The following is a 19847-nucleotide window of genomic DNA, read 5'->3' as shown; positions in this document are numbered from 1 at the left end:
AAGTCGATCAATCCAAAACGCCAACATTTAATTGGTCTCAATTCTATCTTACCTTGCTTTTGTTCAATGCATATGACTATCATAATATAATTCACACACTATTAGCGTCCCAAGTTTTCTTACATTATTCTTCTGCCACACTTATAGGGAATTTCTTACCACGGAAGTTGATTAAAAAGTAAGCGTGCGGGGGCTGATTTCAAAAAGTAAAACGTCGGCAAAATTAATAAGGAGCGGGGGAGGGGAATAACCCTCCTCTGTCCCTGCCGGATTTGATGACATTTGTATCGAAGCCAAAACATGTGAATATTACGACCCGAGTGATCTTATGTATCACTCGGGTCGTAATATTCACATGTTTTGGCTTCGATACAAATGTGTCAGATGGGAAGAAAAAAGGTCAATTGAATTTTTTTCGTAGATTTAGCCTTCTTTAGTAAGTAAAGAATTACCTTACGATGACATATTTACATTACACGAAACTTCAATTTTTTAACAATTGCTATTATAATTCATTCTTTTAATTTAATGCAAAATTTTTTGTGAAGTTAGAGGGCATGTTGTGCTCCCATCAAAATTTTCGCATACATATTATAACTTGTTGCAACAGGTGCTGTCCTGGAGATGGTTCGTAGAATCACTTTATTGAAAGTAACTTCTTGTTTTTCTTTCATCACTGTCAAACAAATCCCTTAATAATTGTCCTGAAAGAAAATTAGAAGAAAGAAGTGAGTATTTGACAATCCATTACTTTTTGTATCGTCGTTTTATCCCAGGTGAACCGTGAATTAGTGCTGCGCAATTTCCAATTTGTGTTTCCAGTTCGTTGTAATGTCGCATGAATTTCTAATTCTGTCGATCGCGTGTTAAAGACTTTATTCATTAATCAGCAAACAACTTCACAAAGCTAGATGAACTGGAAAGTATTTTCGTCTTTTGAAGAAGCGGAAGTCATTCTCTAGCGATTTGGTTTTGACAAAATACGGAATGGCAACCGGAAATTCAGAGAAAATTTTTTATGTCGAGCGTAAAATACAAATTTTGGGATAAAGACCATGTCCAAAAAACAGGTTTAAGAAATAAGACATTCTTTAGGCCATCAGAACAAGGTAAGTCTCAAAGATAATTCCTCAGCTGTTTCTATTGCAACCCACGATGTTATGCTAATTCTCGGCGGCAAATTGAGTTAGTCGTCAAGTTATAAATAAAGCCCGTAATGCCAGAAAATGATCAATGGCGAAGGAAAGAGGCCCATTGATTCATTAAACTGTCATTATGCACGGATTCCAATTAAAACTAATAGCGATTTTGCTACTTTCAAATTTTTCTTGGACACTTCGGATGAAGGCATTTACAAAACACATACATATGAGCACACATCGCGTGTCCGTGTCGCCTTACTCAATTTGCTGGGAAAATCAAACATCAGCTAAATTTTGTCTGGTAAAGTTAACGGGTGGGACACGTAAAGAACCGATACATCAGAAATAATGCGGGCACATAGTTACATGAAATGGGTGAAAGCCAACAAAGATATAAAATGTTATCGTTTCATATCATTGTTAGCTCTCATCTATTTTATAAATTGAAGTACCTTTCAAGAAAATGCATGATCAGTGACGCTTTTACAATAAGGCAAAGAAAAAGTCTAAAGACTCACTAACCAATGTGCGTACCTGTTTGGTGAGATAGGTGTTGTGAGTTCTCGAGATGATTCCAATAACTAATCAACGCAGAATAAAATCTAGTTCGCTATCTTAGGTTCTGATGAAGGAGATGATGAAGGATGGCACAATTTTGACTATTACGCGTAATTGCGATAATTAAACTTTCAATGAAGATCCATTATTGAGTTTTCAAAAATCAGCGTGCATGAGTAAATGAGTAATTCGTACATGAGTAGTTTAGCTAAGCAAGAAGATAGCTCTCCGAAAATCATCTCGTTTTATTTAGCTGTATATATGAGCTAAATCAAAAGCACTTGAACCGAAAAGGCTCTTTATGCAGTAGATAGTACAGAATATCCAGAAAAAGTTATCATTTGATAAGATGGCATACGCATGTACTTTATCGCAAGAATGATACTGGTAACGGCAGAGAACTTGGAAGTTGGAAGTTTTAAGATGAGGATTTCAGTATTCAAAGACGAGAAGAAAAGAGACGAGCCAAATTACTTACTGGCAAACGTTGCTGACGAAAGAGAGCAACAACAAAGGAAAACGCCAACAATATTTATTATATATCAAACAAATGTGACCAGAAAACGAATGCTTCCATTTTAGAAATGAAATTAATTCACAGAGGTTCACATCATTAAGATTTACAACCATAAAAAGATAAAGATGAACATCTGTTTGTGTGTGTTTTTATGAAGAAGCCAATGTTTTATGCATGTTAAATGTCACACAAACAAAAAGAACAATTTGTTGGCACACAAACACTACTAACATGAAATACGAAGCAGTACTATAAGAGTTAACTGTTTAATGAGTAAAAACAACATTTGTCTGACTAAATAGAAGAGTTTGACCGAATCGAGTCCTGTGCTGTAACTGACATTATGTACATATATGAGGTGGTTCGGTCGTGGCAAATTGGTGTGTCTTGAAAAGGAGAATCGGATGATTTGATCGAGAGAAAGGTCTACAAGAAAAAAAAGATATCACACCCTATATTGCAGCGGTTCATAATGCCAAATATATGAATCATTGGAAACAGATTTACGCTAATTATGTAAGACAAGTTTGATTTTTGTAAAAATAATAATTCAAATTTAACCCCCATTAAGGTGTCCTAAAAGTTCCTCCCTAAGGAAAGGTATTGCGTTTCCTTTGTCAACTCTCTTTTCTTTTCTTGCATGTTCTAAAAGTTCAGAAGATGTTATTCAGGAACAGTGAAAATTCAAACCCTGTTGTTTATTCTCTTGTACAGGAACACTTTGAGTTTAAAGATTTACAGTTGCCTAAGAAACATTGTGAGTACATACAGACTATTCAATGATAAAGTTGGAATTTGAAAATTGATGAAATTAGTATTGGTGGCTCTATTCACTCCGCAAAAAGTGTCATTTTGTGATACAAAAGTTTGAAAAGAACTATAAAGTGGAGTCGATACCCGCCAAGCAGGCCGTAAGCAATTTAGCCCACTTCCGGCTCCAACTTCATACAATATTTTAGACGTTGTGCGTTTTACAGTTATATATACATATCAGTGAGCACTGACAAATATAGAATGCTTACGTCATCCCGTTATAACATTCTGATGCAATCGAAGCCAAAACAAAACTCAAGAAAGACAAAGAAGTGTTTTTCAGCTGGGAAAACTCATGCAATTAGCGAATCCCTGGTAATTTTACCGGCTGCAACAAAGTACATTACTTCAAGTAAGTATTTGTACTTTGTTACAAAGTGATATAGTGATTATTAGTAAAAGCAGATTTTTTTAATGACGCCATTTTCTCTGGTCTAAATAATTGGCTCAACGTTCAACAAAAACCATCGATTAATAAGCCAACATCCTGATATTTCTTGCATGATTTAAAATGACTAAAACTGTTATAATAAAATTAGCAGGTGTTGTTCTTTTGTATGATAAATAGAGAGTTAGATGTCAGTTTGTTAATTAGCAGCTGGGAACCAGTTATGATAAAAATTATTTGTTTGAAGAAATTTTGAAGATTCCCATCTTCACCCACTTACGAAAATGTTGTAAATAAAAAGACATCATCACTCAATAAACTTCACTACTTATGCAGGTTAGGCAAAACCACTTTCAAATGGACATCTTATCTTTTGGGTTTTAAACACACTACATATAAAACAAATCACTCTGAAAGTTCTTATTTCCACATGGCATCTACAATCCACATTCGCCTTGTTTACAACTTCGAAATTGTTCATTGACTGAAACTGAAAAATTGTTAGAATAATTTACTGAAATCTCACCATGAAATATATCAATGTTCTGGCAGAACTTATAATACCAATGATATGTGTATGCCGGGAATAATATCTGGACAAACCAAATGTATTATGGGAAATGTCTAATCCACTAAATTTCTAATAGAGCAATTTAATCATACAACTTTGCCCTTCACCTTTATAATACCAGTACCACAGAATATCTTTGTCTATATAATCATTTGGAAAATCAAATGAGCATCAATAAAGCTTCAAAACAATGACAATTCATGTTATGTTCATCTTTGATATGAGGCAATGTTTGATGTTATTAGTCTTCGTTGCAGCAATTTTTTAACCTTCTTAGGCCTCTGTGCTGTTTATTTTAAGCATTTTTGCTTAACTTTATCAATGTGAAGCATCATTCGATTAGTCACTTCCTGAATACCGTTGTCTATGAGTTTATGTGTTACACAAAGTGCAAAATTTTGTCATTGATTTTAATAAAATAGGATTTAAACATACACTCATTCTCTTTGCTCAATGAGTTTATGTAGTTACCTGGTGTTGTAGGGTCTGGGATTAATACGAATGTATCTTCATATGAAATTTATCTTCATAACACCTGGAGAGAGAGAGAGAGAAAAATGCAATTGAGAAATCAAAATAACCTTTTTAAAAATACATTTCTACAATGGTAATGTTGTGGCCCTAGTGATTTTTAAATTTTAGCAATAAATTGTTTGACAGCAAAAGAATTCTGAAGTATATAAACTTTGAAATGTAATTTCTTGCAATGTTTGAATCCTCATAAGATAAGAACCATTTTTGGTTTCTTATTTTAACATCTACAACTCCTTTAAAAGGTTTTTCCAACAATTTAGTTCAGCTTAAGTTTCTACCATCCCAGTTCATTCTAATTGTCTACCTTCATCCCAGAGCCCCCATTGTTTGAAACTAACCACAGTGTACATTAAATAGTATCACCTATTAACATGAATAAAAAATATGACTAAATTGAGGAATAAATAAATCATGTACCTATGTATCCATGCAAAAAGCTGTGAAGCTCAACTTAAGATGATTATCCACAATGTTGTGCTGCACCCCCAAAAACTGAAAATTCTTCATCTGGGAGGGCTAGTTATCAATAATCAATGACTTAACAGTAGCAATAACAATACATACATATATATATATAATATTCTCTTTATATTTTTTTATTGTCGTATCACATCCAAACTATATTCATTGTCTTTTTGCATTATATACGCTGTGGGGTGTGGAAAATTTTGTATTTCACAAAACACACATGGATTTGCAAACGACAAACACACTTGCACACACATCGATTTGATAACTTAACACTGAAACAGAGATTTATCGTATAAAATTATCACCTTGCTTGATGGTAGAAACAAGAATTTTCAAAATCTCTGCCAAAAAAACTTTTTTTGTCATAATCATGACTGCTGCCCAGCTGTTAATCAACAGATGCTTTAATCGGTTTCAATTCAATTCAAGCGTGCACTTGATTCTTTAATGTCAACTATGTCGTTCAGACGGTGACTATCGTCGACATACATAAACACTGTCGTACATAGATGTTTTAAATATCATGACGACGTCAAATAATTCAATGAATGTTTAAAAAAATAAAAAAAGGCTATTTCTCTATTTCACATTTTATATTTAGAGTGTGTCACTGTGCCGTCCATTACTATTTAGTTTTATACCCCCCCCAAAGATAAGCAAAATAATTAGCATCACACCATAGGCAGCCCATAACTACGGGTTTTTCGTAACAAATATGAAATAATTAACCTTTCTTACTCCTGAGGAACTTGAAGACTTCAACAATTTGTCTCGCGTTGATCGATCAACCTCGCGCGACGTAAGTGTGACGTGTCTTATCAGTTTAATAATTACAAAAGATAGGCAACTAAAGTAAACAAATACGTTAAAAACTCACGAATAAAACTATTAATTAACAGCAATAATGAAACAAATATTACAGCCGATTGAGCACGGATAATTTTTTTACCTTCTTACCAATTTGCAAGATTCAAATCATTTCCGAAGCATGTTAAAAAGACGAGCGTTTTTGGCCTTTCCAACATTTTATTGTTGAAACCAATGCTGGGGTCAGCATATCAGAAAAGTGTTATGTCAGAGAAACCAATGCACTTTAATTTAAGAAATCGTATTTTCAATGGGAAATTAATGTAGTTCTGTTCAGTGGTAGATCCATGGTTGACAATCCAGTTTCTAATATCTTGGCTCAAAACAGAACCAGCAACATGATTAAAGAATTTCTGAATTTCATTCTTTTGCTCTCCTAGTTCAAGATATTTTTTTCATAAGTTCTCAGTAGATTGATCAGAATATCATAATACCTTATAAGACACCCAAAATGAATCCTACCAAAAAAAAACTCAAAAAAATTACAATTACATAACTACTTATAATATATTTCCAGTCGACTTAAGTCGTAGGGGTAAGCTAACTTTTTCTAACTCATTTTCGGACATTTTAACTAAGATTTACCCATCTATTTAAGAAAGAGAGTTGCACAAAGCTGTTCACAAACAGTCAAAAACACAAGTATTGCGCATGGGATTATGCATTAAGGCTTAACAACACAATGGCAGTGTAAAGAATGCCCTTTGATATTTATTTCTAATATAGCTAAAGCATGACAAAATATACGTTATTTTACCGTAGATTTTCCTCATTTAAATGTGTGTGTCTGTTTCACAAAACCTGAAGCATTATTTTCAATATTTTATGCTTACGGTGGCGTGGTTGTTTTCGCTGGTTGTCATTAATATAAGCAGGAATAGAGATCCGAATTCGGGAGGGAGCGAATGTTAAAAATTTTTAAAAGTGGAAGTTTTGACAACCAAAATCACATCACGACAAACAACACACGAGGCCAACTCTTCGCAAAAGGTTATTTTTACAGCTGAAACTTTACTACAGTGAGTTCGTTGTAACTTACAACTTGTAACGAGGAAAAGCCAATTGAAAATTACACTGTATGCTAAAAAGACAATACAATAGAAAATATGACGAGAAAATATTCAAGCACAAATTTTTATTTGGTCAGAAGGTAAATTTTCAAACGGTTTCCGACAGTGTTTGTCTTTTTTTGTCATTTCAGTGGATTTAAAGATCTGTTTTTCCGACAAAAAAAGAAATTTGAATATCCAGTTTCATAAAAAATATTGAGTCTATAACTCCCATTTTTACTTTTTACAGAGCGATTGTCATTTTCATCGATTTTGATACTGCTTGAAATAGTAAATGCTTGTCATCTCGATATCAATAATTGAATATCCTTAAAGACTTTGATATGTTTTAAAGGAAAACTGCAGCGTAAGAGCAGATCGACTAAGTTCACCTCATCTTGTTCTCGATTTATCACTTTGATTCACTTTCCGTGAACCTTTTCATTCCAAAAATTTCGTTATTTTTACACTCTGATCAAGATCCGAACTCTACCATTACCAAAGGACAAATGATTTTAAACAAATTAAAATGAACACGCGAGAGACTAGAGCCTGACGTGTGATGACAAATGATGACGACAAATATTTTTGGCTTCAATTTTTGGCTTTGGTTATCATTCCAGTTATTCAAATGTCGAGTTCACTGAATCCACCATTACCGCCATGTTTTTGACCATGGGGTCCAGGCCCCTTTTCCCCTCCAGGCCTTATAGAAATCAATTGATTAGACGTGATGTTTACATTATGTCGGATGGCGATTATTTTGTGAAATGACGTCAGTAAAAAAATACGGTCTGGTAGTAATTGCAGTAGCTTATGTTTTATGGAAGCAACAGAGACGCCGTAGAAAAACCAGGGGAGGATCCAGAATTATTTCTTGTTAATCAAAATGGCAGGAGGCATTCGCTGCCTAAAAGGCATTCGGAGGCATGCACCCACCCTGAAAAGAAGTTTTTCAAAAAAATAGCTTAAGCCTGTGGAACTTAAGCCGTTTTGCTCAATACCAGAGCTCATTAGCATGCCTAGGATGCAGTTGATGAATGCACATTATATTCACTGTAGCATCCGACATGAACGGCCAGGTCTTTGCAAACCCAACCTTAAAAAAATTCTTTATGATGAGCGACGACAATAAGCAGTTGTGAGCGTGCTGATTATTACTGAAGACACACCATCAAAATACAAAACATGTCTTAAGTCCATGACAAACGCGGAATGTAATACACAGATCTTGCAACAATAGAAGAAAAAACGATCTACATCTTTAAGCAAAACAAAATATAGATTTTCCAGTACAATACTTCATGTGAAATAAACTTCAAGTAAAATAGAAAACGCTTATGATGGTTGAAGCATATGATGTAGTAATTTCTTTACAAGCAAGATATATAGTGTTAGAAGTGAGAAATGTCGATATGAGTTAATGTTTTATGTAATGGAATGAAATGGAGTGAAATAAATAAAGCTTTCTCTTTCAGCTAAAAGCCAATTCAATCTTTCTCTAACCCTTTGCAAGGATATCAAACTAATATTGTATTGATTTTGTGTAGTCATCGTCAGAGATGCCAGACAATGTTAAAACCTCGTCATCTGTGGGAAACAGCTCCTTGGTATGTAAATTTTTGGGTATTTCTACCTAATTTTTGACAAAAAACCTTACATATGCAGTTAATTTCATGTTCTTGCCAGAAAAAAACAGATCCAACCTAGCCAATAGGCAAAGAAACTCAGGAAACAGCCTCTCACTTACAAATATCAATTCAATGTTCTGAAGAAACAGTAAGGGTATACAATTATTTGTAAATTATGGAATTTTTTGATTGCTGTGATAAACGATGACCTTTTGAGAAAACTGATATCGCATTGAATTTTTGCAGACATCAGAGATGGCTGACAATGTTAGACCCTCCTTATATATTCAAAACAACAGTTTGGTATGTAAATTTTGAAGTATTTCTATAAAAGTTTTGAAAAAAAGTACCTGACTTATGCAATCAAATTGATGTTTTTCTAGAAACAGACAGCTGGTACCAAGCCAATGGTTAAAGAAACTGGGGAAACAGCCTCTCACTTGCAAGGGTCAATCCAATGTTATGAAGAAACAGCAAGGGTATACACTAGCTTTATAAATTCTGGAATTTGTTTTTTGATGTGTGAAAAGATGACCTTTTGACAAAACTGATAAAATTGCATTGATTTTTGTAGACATCATCAGAGATGCATGACAATAATAAATCATCGTCATCTATTGGAAACGCGACTTTAGTATGTAAATTTTGGACTACTTCTAATTAAATTTTGAAAAAAAGACCTAAAATATACAGTTAAGTTTATGTTTTTACCAGAAACAACCAGATCCAAACAAGCCAGTAGTTGAAGAGACTGGGAAAACAGCCTCTCATCTACAGGTATGGTAACCTAGCTCTAAACTTTGCTTGGTATCCATCACAACTTCACAATGTAGTCCTTACTAACTGACATGACTCAAAAATGGTCTATGATTGTTTACGTTTTTCACCAGTGTTTTCCTGTTTTTGCTTGTATATGTAGCTTTTTGGTTTGACAAGTTAACATGCTGTGGTGCTTTATCAACAAAACAAAACTGTAGTTTATTGTTTAGTGTTATGGTAGTATCAATGTTGGCTCAATACTGATTATCAAAACTTCTAAATGCTAAACATTAATATTGAGTTTTATGAAGAGAAATGCCCTTAAAGATTGGTTAATTGAAAAGATGATCTGTTTTTTTTTTGTCAGTGATTATTATAAATCTTAGTTGCTTACGATTCCGTTTTTCTGACAACAACATTGATGTATAACCAGAGACAAAATCTCCATCAAACCATGACTTGATTCAAAATGTCTTGTTTTCTCATTCTAGAACTTTATGAAAAACGTACATGTTCCGCCTGCACTAGATGATGTAACAAACGAGGAGTCAACATCAGTGGAGACAGTTAAGGTTTTGTAGTTGTTTTTGATTTTGATATTTTTTCCATATGAAATGTAGACAATATAATATGATTATTGGTGATTTTTTTGCTTCTGTTTGACTGTGATTGCTCTTACTTCTAAAACTGGTGTCTTTAATGTTAATAGCTCAGCACTGATAAAAAAGAATGGTACTATTATGTATGTCCTCACTGTGGGTGCAGTTTTGTGGCATTAAGCATTGCGTTCTCTAAGTATGCTAAGCACGATGTTTGTTTTCTACGTGTGACGCAAAAGATTGGAAAGTCGAGTTGCCCCGCCATCTGGCAGAAATTCAATTCTAAAGTTAAATCCAATTCTAAATTGGATTTCATAGCTGATGAGAGCAATTTGGGTGCGGCCATCAAGGCATTTAAAGAGACAGGGCGTGAATGGGGAGTGCTGTTTTTCGAAGCTGAGGAAGGGAACCATTGTTTCAATGTTTTTCTTGAGGAGGATCATTTAGTTTTTTTCGATGCCTTAAATGAAGAAATGTTTAGTGTTTATCAGGAGACCGATCTTCAAACGGTGCCCATAGATGGTCTATCTAACTCTAATCATGTTCAAGTTTTCGCCATTAAGGAGTCTGCTATGGACGAATTTAGCTCAGAGTGCAATTTAAACAACTGCCTTTTGAATTATTCAAGAAACAATCACGATTCGCAGTTCTTTGTTAAGAGGAGCTTAGCATGGGTAAGCGTTGTATTTCTTTAAACATATTTCCACGAGGCATATTCTACCGTATTTCATGTGCTGTGATTTATAGTGCAAAAGACATAAAGCTGTCTGTCAAGATTTTTTAGTTTCATAATACTTCGTGTTAGATTTAGCATATGCTTTAATTGATGGACTTGTACTGATATTCATGTCATTTAATGTCATTCTGGTATTTGCATTAATTTAATTGTGAATTTGTGAGATTGCTTCCGAAAGCCTCAGTTTTATGTTGATTTGGTTTGCTGTTCACTTTTGGAACTTGCAAAAAAGCTCTCACATAGTTTTCGAACTCTTTGAAATAGAAAAAGAAAATATACTGTACGTTTATACTGCTTAAATAATATGTAATTACATGTTAGTAAATGTAGATATCCCTGGTTATTAAAGCTCTGAGAACGACTTTTGGTGTTGGTGTTAACTGAGGTTTTGGCAACCTTAGCTGTTGTTATTTTCATAGTTAATTATTATCAATAATGTTGTCGAAACGTCAGTCAACATTAACACCAACAGTACTTCTCATGACTCGACTAACCTTGTCAAAACAGAAATGGCATTGATTTTTTGTAGTTGTCGTCAGAGACGCTTGAAAATTATAAAACCTCGTCATCTGTGGGAAACAGCTCCTTGGTATGTAAGTTTTGGGGTATTTCTACCTAACTTTTGACAAAAAAACCTGACATATACAGTTGATTTGATGTTCTTGCCAGAAAAAAACAAATCCAACCAAGCCAATAGGCAAAGAAACTGAGAAAACAGCCTCTCACTTACAAATATCAATTCAATGTTCTGAAGAAACAGCAAGGGTATACAATGATTTTGTAAACTATGGAGTTTTGACAAAACTGATATCGCATTAATTTTTTGTAGACATCAAAGATGGCTGATAATGTTGGACCCTTTTTATCTATTGAAAACAATAGTTTGGTATGTAAATTTTGGAGTATTTCTATAAAAGTTTCGAAAAAAAAGGACCTGACATATGCAATCAAATTGATGTTTTTCCAGAAACAGACAGCTGGCACCAAGCCAATGGTTAAAGAAACTGGGGAAACAGCCTCTCACTTGTAAGGGTCAATCCAATGTCATGAAGAAACAGCAAGGGTATACACTAGCTTTATGAATTCTGGAATTTGTTTTTGATGTGTGAAAAGATGACCTTTTGACAAAACTGATAAAATTGCATTGATTTTTGTAGTCACCGTCAGAGATGCCTGACAATGTGGGAAACATTTCTTTGGTATGTAAATTTTGGAGTATTTCTATTTAAATTTTGAAAAAAGACCTGAAATATGCAGTTAAATTGATGTTTATGCCAGAAACAACCAGACCCTAACAAGCCAATAGTTGAAGAGACTGGGAAAACAGCCTCTCATCTACCGGTATGGTAACCAAGCTCTAAACTTTGCTTAGTATCCATCACAAATTTACTATGTAGTCCTTACTAACTGACATTACTCAAAGATGGTCATTATTCGTCATTACAGGAAAACAAAACAATTTGATACAACCCATTCGGAAATCTAATGGAGGAACATCAACCATGGTATGAAACGTAATGTTGTAAAGTTATCAACTGTATGAATGTTTACGCTTTTCACCAATTTTTCTTGTTTTAGCTTAGCTTTTTTGTTTAACAAGTTAAAATGCTGTAGTGCATAGTTAACAAAACAGAACTTTAGTTCATTGTTGAGCATCACTGTTGGCTCATTACTGATTATCAAAATTTTTAATTTGTTCGGGGAAGCGTTACATGATTTTTACTTATTGAAACGATCCACAATTTCACCACATTTGGAAAATGTAAATATGCTAAACATTCAAAATGAGAAAAGCGAATTTGCCCCAGTTTAAAAAATTGTGATTTTTACGCTTGAAATTTCGACTATTCAACACGTCGAACTTATTTCATGCTTCACTCAATCCGGAATTAGAGCTGTTTGACTCTGGCCAAACCGGATTAAACCGAATTAAAAGAATGGTATTTGATCCTAAAATTCAAACAAGAGAGCACGCAAAATGAAAATTCATTTCATCCATTAAATGAAAATTGATACATGATTAATCACCTGAATAGAACTATATTGTCGAGCATAATTTACTGCAGGAAAATCGCTAGTAGTAAAAATTTCCGACTGTCCTTAACAGTCAGCGGTTGTTGCTATTTGGGTGACAAAAATTATGAAATCGTTCTTTTCGCTATATTGAAACTTTCTGTTTACAAATGGATGAAACAAAGTCAATGGTTTGTAGATAAAACGCAATCTGCCAATCACTATAACCAAGGTTACAATCAAGTGAACAAAAGTAGGCGCTGTCTTCCATCATTTATATCTATCAAATGTCTTCCAGAAATTATAAAATGATCACTGACGCAACTTGTCGCAAGTATTTTTTAACGTTTTAATCTTTTAACTTTTCAACTTAAATTTTTCGTAACTTTTATGTATCTATATTTATTGTTAGTTAGGTACAGGTCTTCGACTGATGTCAGAATATTTCTTTTCTGACCTAACAAACCTGTACATACATAAGTTGTTATTGTTATTATTATTATTATTCTATCATATTGAGCTGCATGATTTTCAGGCTTTCCTTGAGCATGTGTTCCTGTTCTTTATTAGATTGATCCTGGCTTATTTATAAAAAGGTGTTGCCACTGTGGCATCACTTTTTTATACTTCCTTCATCATGCCAGCGTGGAATTATGTCCTTACCAGGCAATGTTTAAGCTTGGTCAAAGGCCATGCGTCGAAATATGGCGTAGCCTAGCTGAGGAAAATATCATAGAGGTCTTCTGGGAAGTTCGAGAAATAAAACCCGGGACGAAAGCCTTCGAATGCCTGATGCTCAAATTTGAACAATCGCATATTTCTTCTGCAGTTTTGCTGTATTCTGACAGCAATGATAGGTTTGAAAGTGTCAACATCTTCAAAAAGAAAAAGAAAGTTTTTTGTTTTGATCACAAAGAAAATTTGAAGGTTGATTACCTCCGTGATGCCCGTAGGATCCAAATGGTTATCTTAAAAGTTCTTAAATGTGGCAGCCCATGGATAACCAAATCTGAGCAATGGAAAGACTGCTTTTCTCGTAAATGCTTAAGAGAGTGGAAGAAAATCTCAAAGAAATAGTACGTTGACTGGGTGGGATTGCATGCATGTACACATGTAACATTTAATGTATTATTCCTTTTAGCTAAGTACAATTCATATGATCTTCAGAAGATCTTACAAGATCAAGTGGGTCTTTAGTGCACTATATATTAAGGTTACATTGCTAACATAAAATTTATCTCTCATTTGAATTTAACAATTTGTAATGATCAATGTAGTAACTAACTTTCTTTCTACTATTAACCATTAGCTTGGGAAGCCTTGGGTGTTTGGGTGTCCGTCCATCCACAACTTATAGTATGAAAGACACCCATAAGTTTAGCGTCTTGCTTCAATGTTTATGACAAAATGCATGTTTTTATAAGTATAACAAATTTTCAGATTGATGAATGAGCAGTAAGAACCAAAAATTTCAAATTGTTTAAACATTGACAAAATATTCAAGTCTTTTTTTATGTAATGAAACACAATAAAGAGGTTTTGGAGGACTTTTGTAATGTTTCGTGGAAAAAGAAGAAAAACCGATCGATAATAACTGTTGTGAAACAATTTCGTCACTATTGTGGTTTCTTGCGTTGTCACATCACGAACGTAGAACACCTACAGGTTTTCAAAGCTTCCGAAGCTCCTGTTATTAGCGGCTTATTCTTCGTAAATATAAATATTTGCATAATTATCATTAATATCTACGTGATAAACATTAGTATTTTATACATTAACATCTACCAATATATTATCAGGGTATCCAGCGTTAATCAGAAATAAAGATACAACAGTTCTTTCTTCGATTTATTTACATATTAAAACCATAGGGAATTCATGAACCAATGGCATTTTGTGGAAGGTAGTTCGAATATAAAACTGAGCTGCATTAATTTATTTCAGGCTATTATATATAATTATTATATGGCAAGCATCACTTCCGGAAAAATGACGCGCTTTGATTGGCTCAGAAGCATTTTTGCCTGTCCAAAACGCGTAATTTTACAGTCAACTGTAAACAAACTTTGTAAAACAAAACGCAAAATAAACGAAACAAAAAACATTTACGAATGTGACTCGAAGGAAAAATACTTTGAAACAGTTTAACTATCCAGACGATACAATTTGAAACGACGTATTTTTTATGGACGAAAACTAGAAAAGTGAAAGCCAACCGGTAAAAACCAGCAAGGACGAGAAAGAAAGCAAGCTTCGTTTCTGGTCAAATACTGCCATATCATAGTCCTTTTAATAACCTCGCTTTCTCGGTTTTACTGAAATATCGAACCTCAATTTTTGTACAAATCGGCCTGTACAAAAACACTTCGGTCCGTTATTTCACCATAAAGACCTCGCGCTCGGTCACTAAGGGCTTATTATATGTATTATATTATTTATATGTATTTTAAATGTTTGTAAATGTCGATCATCCAGGTTGGTATAGTCCTGAGAAGGACTGTTTTTGTTGATGTTGACTGACGTTTCGACAACCTTAGCGGTAGTCATCTTCAAAGTCAAATGAGGAGTTAACGTCAGGTTAGCCGTATTTGTTATCTGGTTCTTGCGTCATTGTATTGTTTTGACAATCTGAATAGCCTCTTGTGTGTTCAACGGGGACTTAATTGGAATTCCTGCCGGAACGAGACCAAAATCCTTGCAGCGGTGGTTGAACCAGAGTTGTTGGCGTATGCGTTTGACGTTGCTTGGAAAACATATGTAGTCGTTAGCAAGTTGTTCGCTCTGTCGTCCAAATGATCATAATAAAGTAAATGGTTTTACAAACATGTAACGATACTCCCGGGTTCAAACCATTTACTTTATTTTATGTATTTTGTATTATGTAATTATAATCATCAATATCTGTTTTATCGTAATGAATAATAACCACAATATTATTATGACCAACGTTTGCATTATCGTAATTCGTAATTTATATTTGTATTGTTACCATCATCCAATCGATGCTCAAGGATATAAACTCAACCAGCAAAAGCAATTATTTGCTATCGGGCTCAACTCATGTCAGATTACATTCCCTGTTTTCATAATTTTGCTATGCAATCAGAACTGGAAAAGCTGTGTTAGAAAGACCATGCAGGTTATTGAAAGCAGCTAGCAATTAATCTCAATCAGATTTTAGATCTTTCTTGACTCAGCCAGCTGTGACCAGACCCGAAAGCGAAAGGTAGAATAGCACAATTATAAATACAACATGAAAAAGTAGTTCCATCAAATGCCAACAATTTCAATGAAAAAAATATCGCAGGATGTAGAATTATCTGTTGCAGTGCTTGTGAACAGACACACGTACACCGACCGACTTAACCGATCTTTACTAATATTTAAATGAATAGATTTTAATCTTTTTATCAAATTACTTGACAGCCCCAATGTTGAATTGAGTAATTGTTTACAAATCATTTAACTCTATAGGGCGTAAAATTCCAATTCATTGACAGTCAACATTAACACCAACAGTCTCTCATAACTCACTAACCTGGGCAATCCACATCTATAAACACATACACAGGGGCCGCGGAAGTATCTCAGAAGTGGGCGGGGGCACTGACCGAAAAGGGCATGTGAGTTTGTAGCTTACTGTTTTAATATATTACAGATATGCATTGTTTCATGAATCATGATTAAGTTTCAAAGTCTGCAAAATATTGGTAGACATTCTTAGAATGCTATGCGTATTCTCTACTGCTCGGCGTGCGTGCTAACAAATTGAGCTAAGATGACTACATGAACAATTTTATTAAGTAATGCGATCTCATTAAAATCCCTACATTCCCAAAAAATCTAACCCTACATTCGTTTTTCAGAACAAAGTCCTTAGCCATTAAGCATTAGACAACATTAGACATTGCCATGACAATCTGCGATGAGTTATTTTCTTTGGTTGAGAATATTGATGTTATGGTGTCAATTGATGTCACCTTCTTTACTTCTGGAAGTCGTTGCGAGATAATTCCTTCAAGAAGCTTTAACTCCGCCTTCAGCTGGTCAAAGTCGAGGTCATTTTCGTAAAAGGTGTTCAACTTCATCATTCAACTCAAGCTTACGCCCGTTTGCTGCATTAATGAGCACGGTTTCGATGTTCATCAATACAGAATATGTTTTTTGATGGAAGCGCTCCTGTAGGGAAGCCAAGCACGCATCAATTGTCTCAACATACTGGGCACGGTGGGCGTCTTTCGCAGTTTGGAAATAATGTTGCTTTCCATCTCCGTGTTGAAGCCGCCACGGAACTTTCTTCGGTCTTGGTTGTGTTGGATCACCTACAAAGTTGATAGCCTTGCTTGAATCAACTACTTGGTCGTAAAACAAAGAGAAGTTGTCTCGTTGACGCTGCAAGTTTGTCTTCAAGGCATTTATGCAAGTAACAGTTGCTTGTGCCGTTATTGAAGGCTTCTGTAAGGTAGTTGCTACTTGTTCACACACGCTGAAGATATTCTGCGCAAAACTTAAACCAAAGTACGAGGAAAACTTCTTCAATCGACTAGCCATACCTGATGCAGTGTCACGAACGGTGGACTTGCAAGATTCTTTGGCAATGCTAAGTAATGCAGAGTAGAGGGCCTCGTAATTGTGCAAGACAGCCGAGATGGCTTTGGTTCTTACTGTCCATCGAGTTGGACACAGCAAATGCGGATTCTCAACTTGCGTGCCACTTTCTTCAATCTCTTTGGCATTATGCTGGTATTGCGCCATTCGTGTTGGTGATGTTCGAATAAGCACGGCCAACTCTTGCACCTCTTTCAACGTATCGCTGATAATCCAGCTCTCCTTTACACAATCACGCAAAGCCAAGTCAAGACTGTGGTTACCGCAATGAATGTACAGGGCGTGAGGATTCTCAGAAGATATTCGGGCAGCAACCCCACTTCTGCCTCCAGCCATATTTGCTGCTCCATCATATGTTTGCCATCGACAGTCGTCTATCGTCAAACTGCATCGCAACAAAATGTCCTTGAGCGAAGTTGTGATTGTTTCAGCATCGGTTTTCTCTAGCTCGTACTTTCCGAGGAAATCTTCGTGGACGGACAAGTCGGTTCTAGATATCCAGCGCAAAACACATGTTAGTTGTTCCTTGTTGCTTATGTCGCTAGACTCGTCTGCAATTAGGCTAAATAATTGTGATTCCTTACGGATGTCTGCCACTATAGATCTCAGGACTGCATTGCCCATCATATTAATCAACTCGTTTATGATGTCGTGACTGAGATATCTTCCGTTGTAAATCCACTCCAACAAATCAGGTACATCCTCTGCTCTTAATTTTAGCAACTTTTGCAAGTTACTCTCAAGTTCAGTTTTACCTTACAAACTTAGGGCTTGGCGTGCCAAATACCTTATACTACTTAGTTGTTTTAGCAACATTCTTCTTCGAGTTTCCTGGGTTTTCTTCAATTCACTGACCAATATCGCTCCAATATCTCTTCTCGAATCATCAGATAATAAAACTTTCTCGGTCGCCCCTGCGTGAAATTTAGACTGGGAGTGTTTTTTAAGTTTTTCTCGGCACTTCTTCCAGTCGCTGAATTCTCCTAGGAGAAAAGCCTTTTCACCATTATTACTGAAAGTAATAAGGCCTTGACGCATCGCTCTTTTACAGAAGTAACAGGCAATAGTGCCTTTTCTCATGCAGTATGTGACCCATATATATTTCAAAAATATAGAAGACGGACACGTTCGTACATTCGATGATCCTCCTGTACTGGATTGCTTTCTAGACGTGTGCTTTATTTCTTCTAGGGTAGGATGGTAAGGCTGTCGGCCTGTACAGCACAAACGCTTATAATCCAGTCCTAGCAAACATTCCGTTGACTCAAATTGGCATAGGTCCTATCAATATGGTGGTAGTCGTGGAACTTGGTAAAGTCGCATACGTTAGGCTTTGAGAAGGTGTGTGAACTGGCTTCGCGACTAGTATCTCTGAAGACGATGTAGAGTCAGAATCACCGAATTTTAGTTTGGAATGAGAATGAGGAGATAAACACGTTGATGGAGTTTCTGTAGCTGACGGCAGTGTCAAATTAGACCTAGAGTCGATGTTTTGGTCAACAACGTTCTCTGCTGGAGCACTACTAAAAAAACTCGTCCGTTTTCGCATCCTTTTAGCTGTTTCCACAAGCTCTTTTTCCTATTCTCGTTTTCGCCTAGCAGCTCTAGGCATGATGATATTGATTAGAAGTGATTTAAACCGCAAAATTTTCAATTTTTATGATTATGAATTGTCAACAGTTTTGTAGGACCAATGGCCTGAAAGACAATACGACGGGAGCAATGCGTTGCCGTAGAATTTATAGTCTCATGTGGATCATAAATTGCGACTTCTCATTGGTTAAATAAGTTACTGGGCGGACGTCTGCGAAGACAACCCCAATCGACAAACGCGATTTTTGATCCATCTGGGTAATCAAGATCAAAAACTAAGCTATAGCTGATTTCGCATGATGCCGACAGACTTTGTTCTACTCTCAGGGCTACTTGTATCTAAGAAAAACGTCTTCAGTCCAATTTTTCCTAAAACAAGGGCATTTCTATACCATGAAAACGGGCACTTTCATTCCAGAAAAGGGCACATTTTCCCAGTTGCAAAAGTGGAGTGTCACTTGCCCCCAATCCCCCCCCCGGCTCCGCGGCCTTTGCTCATCAGCCACCAAGACCAAAGCTTTTGAAAGTGACGAATTGGCGGGTGGGTCTCTTGTTTGTTTTCCTGACGTACTGATGGATTCATTTACATCTTTAGTTATATCATCTTCTGATAGCTCCAGTTCTTTGGAGCGTTTCGGACGCGGCTATTTTTCTTCCTAGTTTGGCTTGTGACCGGAAGAGCCTCTGGACGAAATCAGGTTTTGGTGGGTGAGCTTTCTACATTCATACAATGATTTTCCCAAGATTTACAAAACATTCTTGGAGGCTTGTATATGTATAGACAACTTAGAGCTGCCCCTCAATGCTGGATTGCATAGTTTTGACTAAAAGCAGTGTACAATTTCTCATGAGAAACATTTCGAGCATAAGGAGTGTGACATTCACCCAAAACGACTCTTCTTTCCGCAATCGCGTGTCTAATCGTCCAAATGCGTGCCGATCATCAGAAGCGTATATATATATAGGGGTGTCACACCCTCCACCCCAGCGGTCTTAAC

The 19847-nt window shown here is 35.6% G+C and overlaps 2 protein-coding genes across 4 annotated transcripts; one reads left to right on the top strand and one right to left on the bottom strand.

Moving 5' to 3' along the window:
- The first annotated feature begins 566 nt into the window (after nucleotides 1-566).
- On the top strand, nucleotides 567-14485 carry LOC124455417. Of its 3 annotated transcripts, XM_047006079.1 has the most exons (14): nucleotides 567-728; nucleotides 2932-3382; nucleotides 8461-8520; nucleotides 8925-9020; nucleotides 9116-9175; nucleotides 9256-9318; nucleotides 9792-9872; nucleotides 10010-10573; nucleotides 11165-11224; nucleotides 11305-11400; nucleotides 11465-11521; nucleotides 11603-11698; nucleotides 11793-11834; nucleotides 11914-12030. In XM_047006079.1, the coding sequence occupies exons 3-12, from the start codon at nucleotides 8473-8475 to the stop codon at nucleotides 11663-11665; spliced, it is 1188 nt and encodes a 395-aa protein (XP_046862035.1). In that variant the 5' UTR covers nucleotides 567-728; nucleotides 2932-3382; nucleotides 8461-8472; the 3' UTR covers nucleotides 11666-11698; nucleotides 11793-11834; nucleotides 11914-12030. The 3 variants fall into 3 exon arrangements, with proteins under 3 accessions (XP_046862035.1, XP_046862028.1, XP_046862022.1); XM_047006072.1 differs by lacking the exons at nucleotides 567-728; nucleotides 2932-3382; nucleotides 11465-11521; ... (1 more) ...; nucleotides 11793-11834; nucleotides 11914-12030 and adding exons at nucleotides 8600-8689; nucleotides 8788-8844; nucleotides 12080-12140; nucleotides 13219-14485 and having other exon boundaries at nucleotides 11305-11366; XM_047006066.1 differs by lacking the exons at nucleotides 567-728; nucleotides 2932-3382; nucleotides 11465-11521; ... (1 more) ...; nucleotides 11793-11834; nucleotides 11914-12030 and adding exons at nucleotides 8600-8695; nucleotides 8788-8844; nucleotides 12080-12140; nucleotides 13219-14485 and having other exon boundaries at nucleotides 11305-11366.
- Nucleotides 14486-16707: 2222 nt separating this feature from the next.
- Nucleotides 16708-18294, bottom strand: LOC124455378 (zinc finger MYM-type protein 1-like). Its single transcript, XM_047006033.1, has 2 exons — nucleotides 18044-18294; nucleotides 16708-17965 (listed from the first exon to the last, which is right to left on the bottom strand). The coding sequence occupies exons 1-2, from the start codon at nucleotides 18292-18294 to the stop codon at nucleotides 16708-16710; spliced, it is 1509 nt and encodes a 502-aa protein (XP_046861989.1).
- Between the last annotated feature and the right edge of the window lie 1553 nt (nucleotides 18295-19847).

Source organism: Xenia sp. Carnegie-2017, unplaced genomic scaffold (genome assembly GCF_021976095.1).
Source record: "Xenia sp. Carnegie-2017 unplaced genomic scaffold, XeniaSp_v1 HiC_scaffold_13, whole genome shotgun sequence".
NCBI classification, from domain to species: domain Eukaryota; kingdom Metazoa; phylum Cnidaria; class Anthozoa; order Malacalcyonacea; family Xeniidae; genus Xenia; species Xenia sp. Carnegie-2017.
The sequence above is the reverse complement of the archived record's forward strand: the minus strand, read 5'-3'. Positions and strand labels throughout refer to the sequence as shown.

Bases quoted from the DNA above. Each gene is read 5' to 3' on its own strand.
- LOC124455378 (XM_047006033.1), bottom strand. From the start codon at position 18,294: ATGCGTCAAGGCCTTATTACTTTCAGTAATAATGGTGAAAAGGCTTTT. The intron at 17,966-18,043 runs GTATTTGGCACG...GCTAAAATTAAG, and splicing joins AAACAACTAAGTAGTATAAG to AGCAGAGGATGTACCTGATT.
- LOC124455417 (XM_047006072.1), top strand. From the start codon at position 8,797: ATGGCTGACAATGTTAGACCCTCCTTATATATTCAAAACAACAGTTTG. The intron at 9,873-10,009 runs GTTTTGTAGTTG...TAATGTTAATAG, and splicing joins CATCAGTGGAGACAGTTAAG to CTCAGCACTGATAAAAAAGA. The intron at 10,574-11,164 runs GTAAGCGTTGTA...GATTTTTTGTAG, and splicing joins TTAAGAGGAGCTTAGCATGG to TTGTCGTCAGAGACGCTTGA.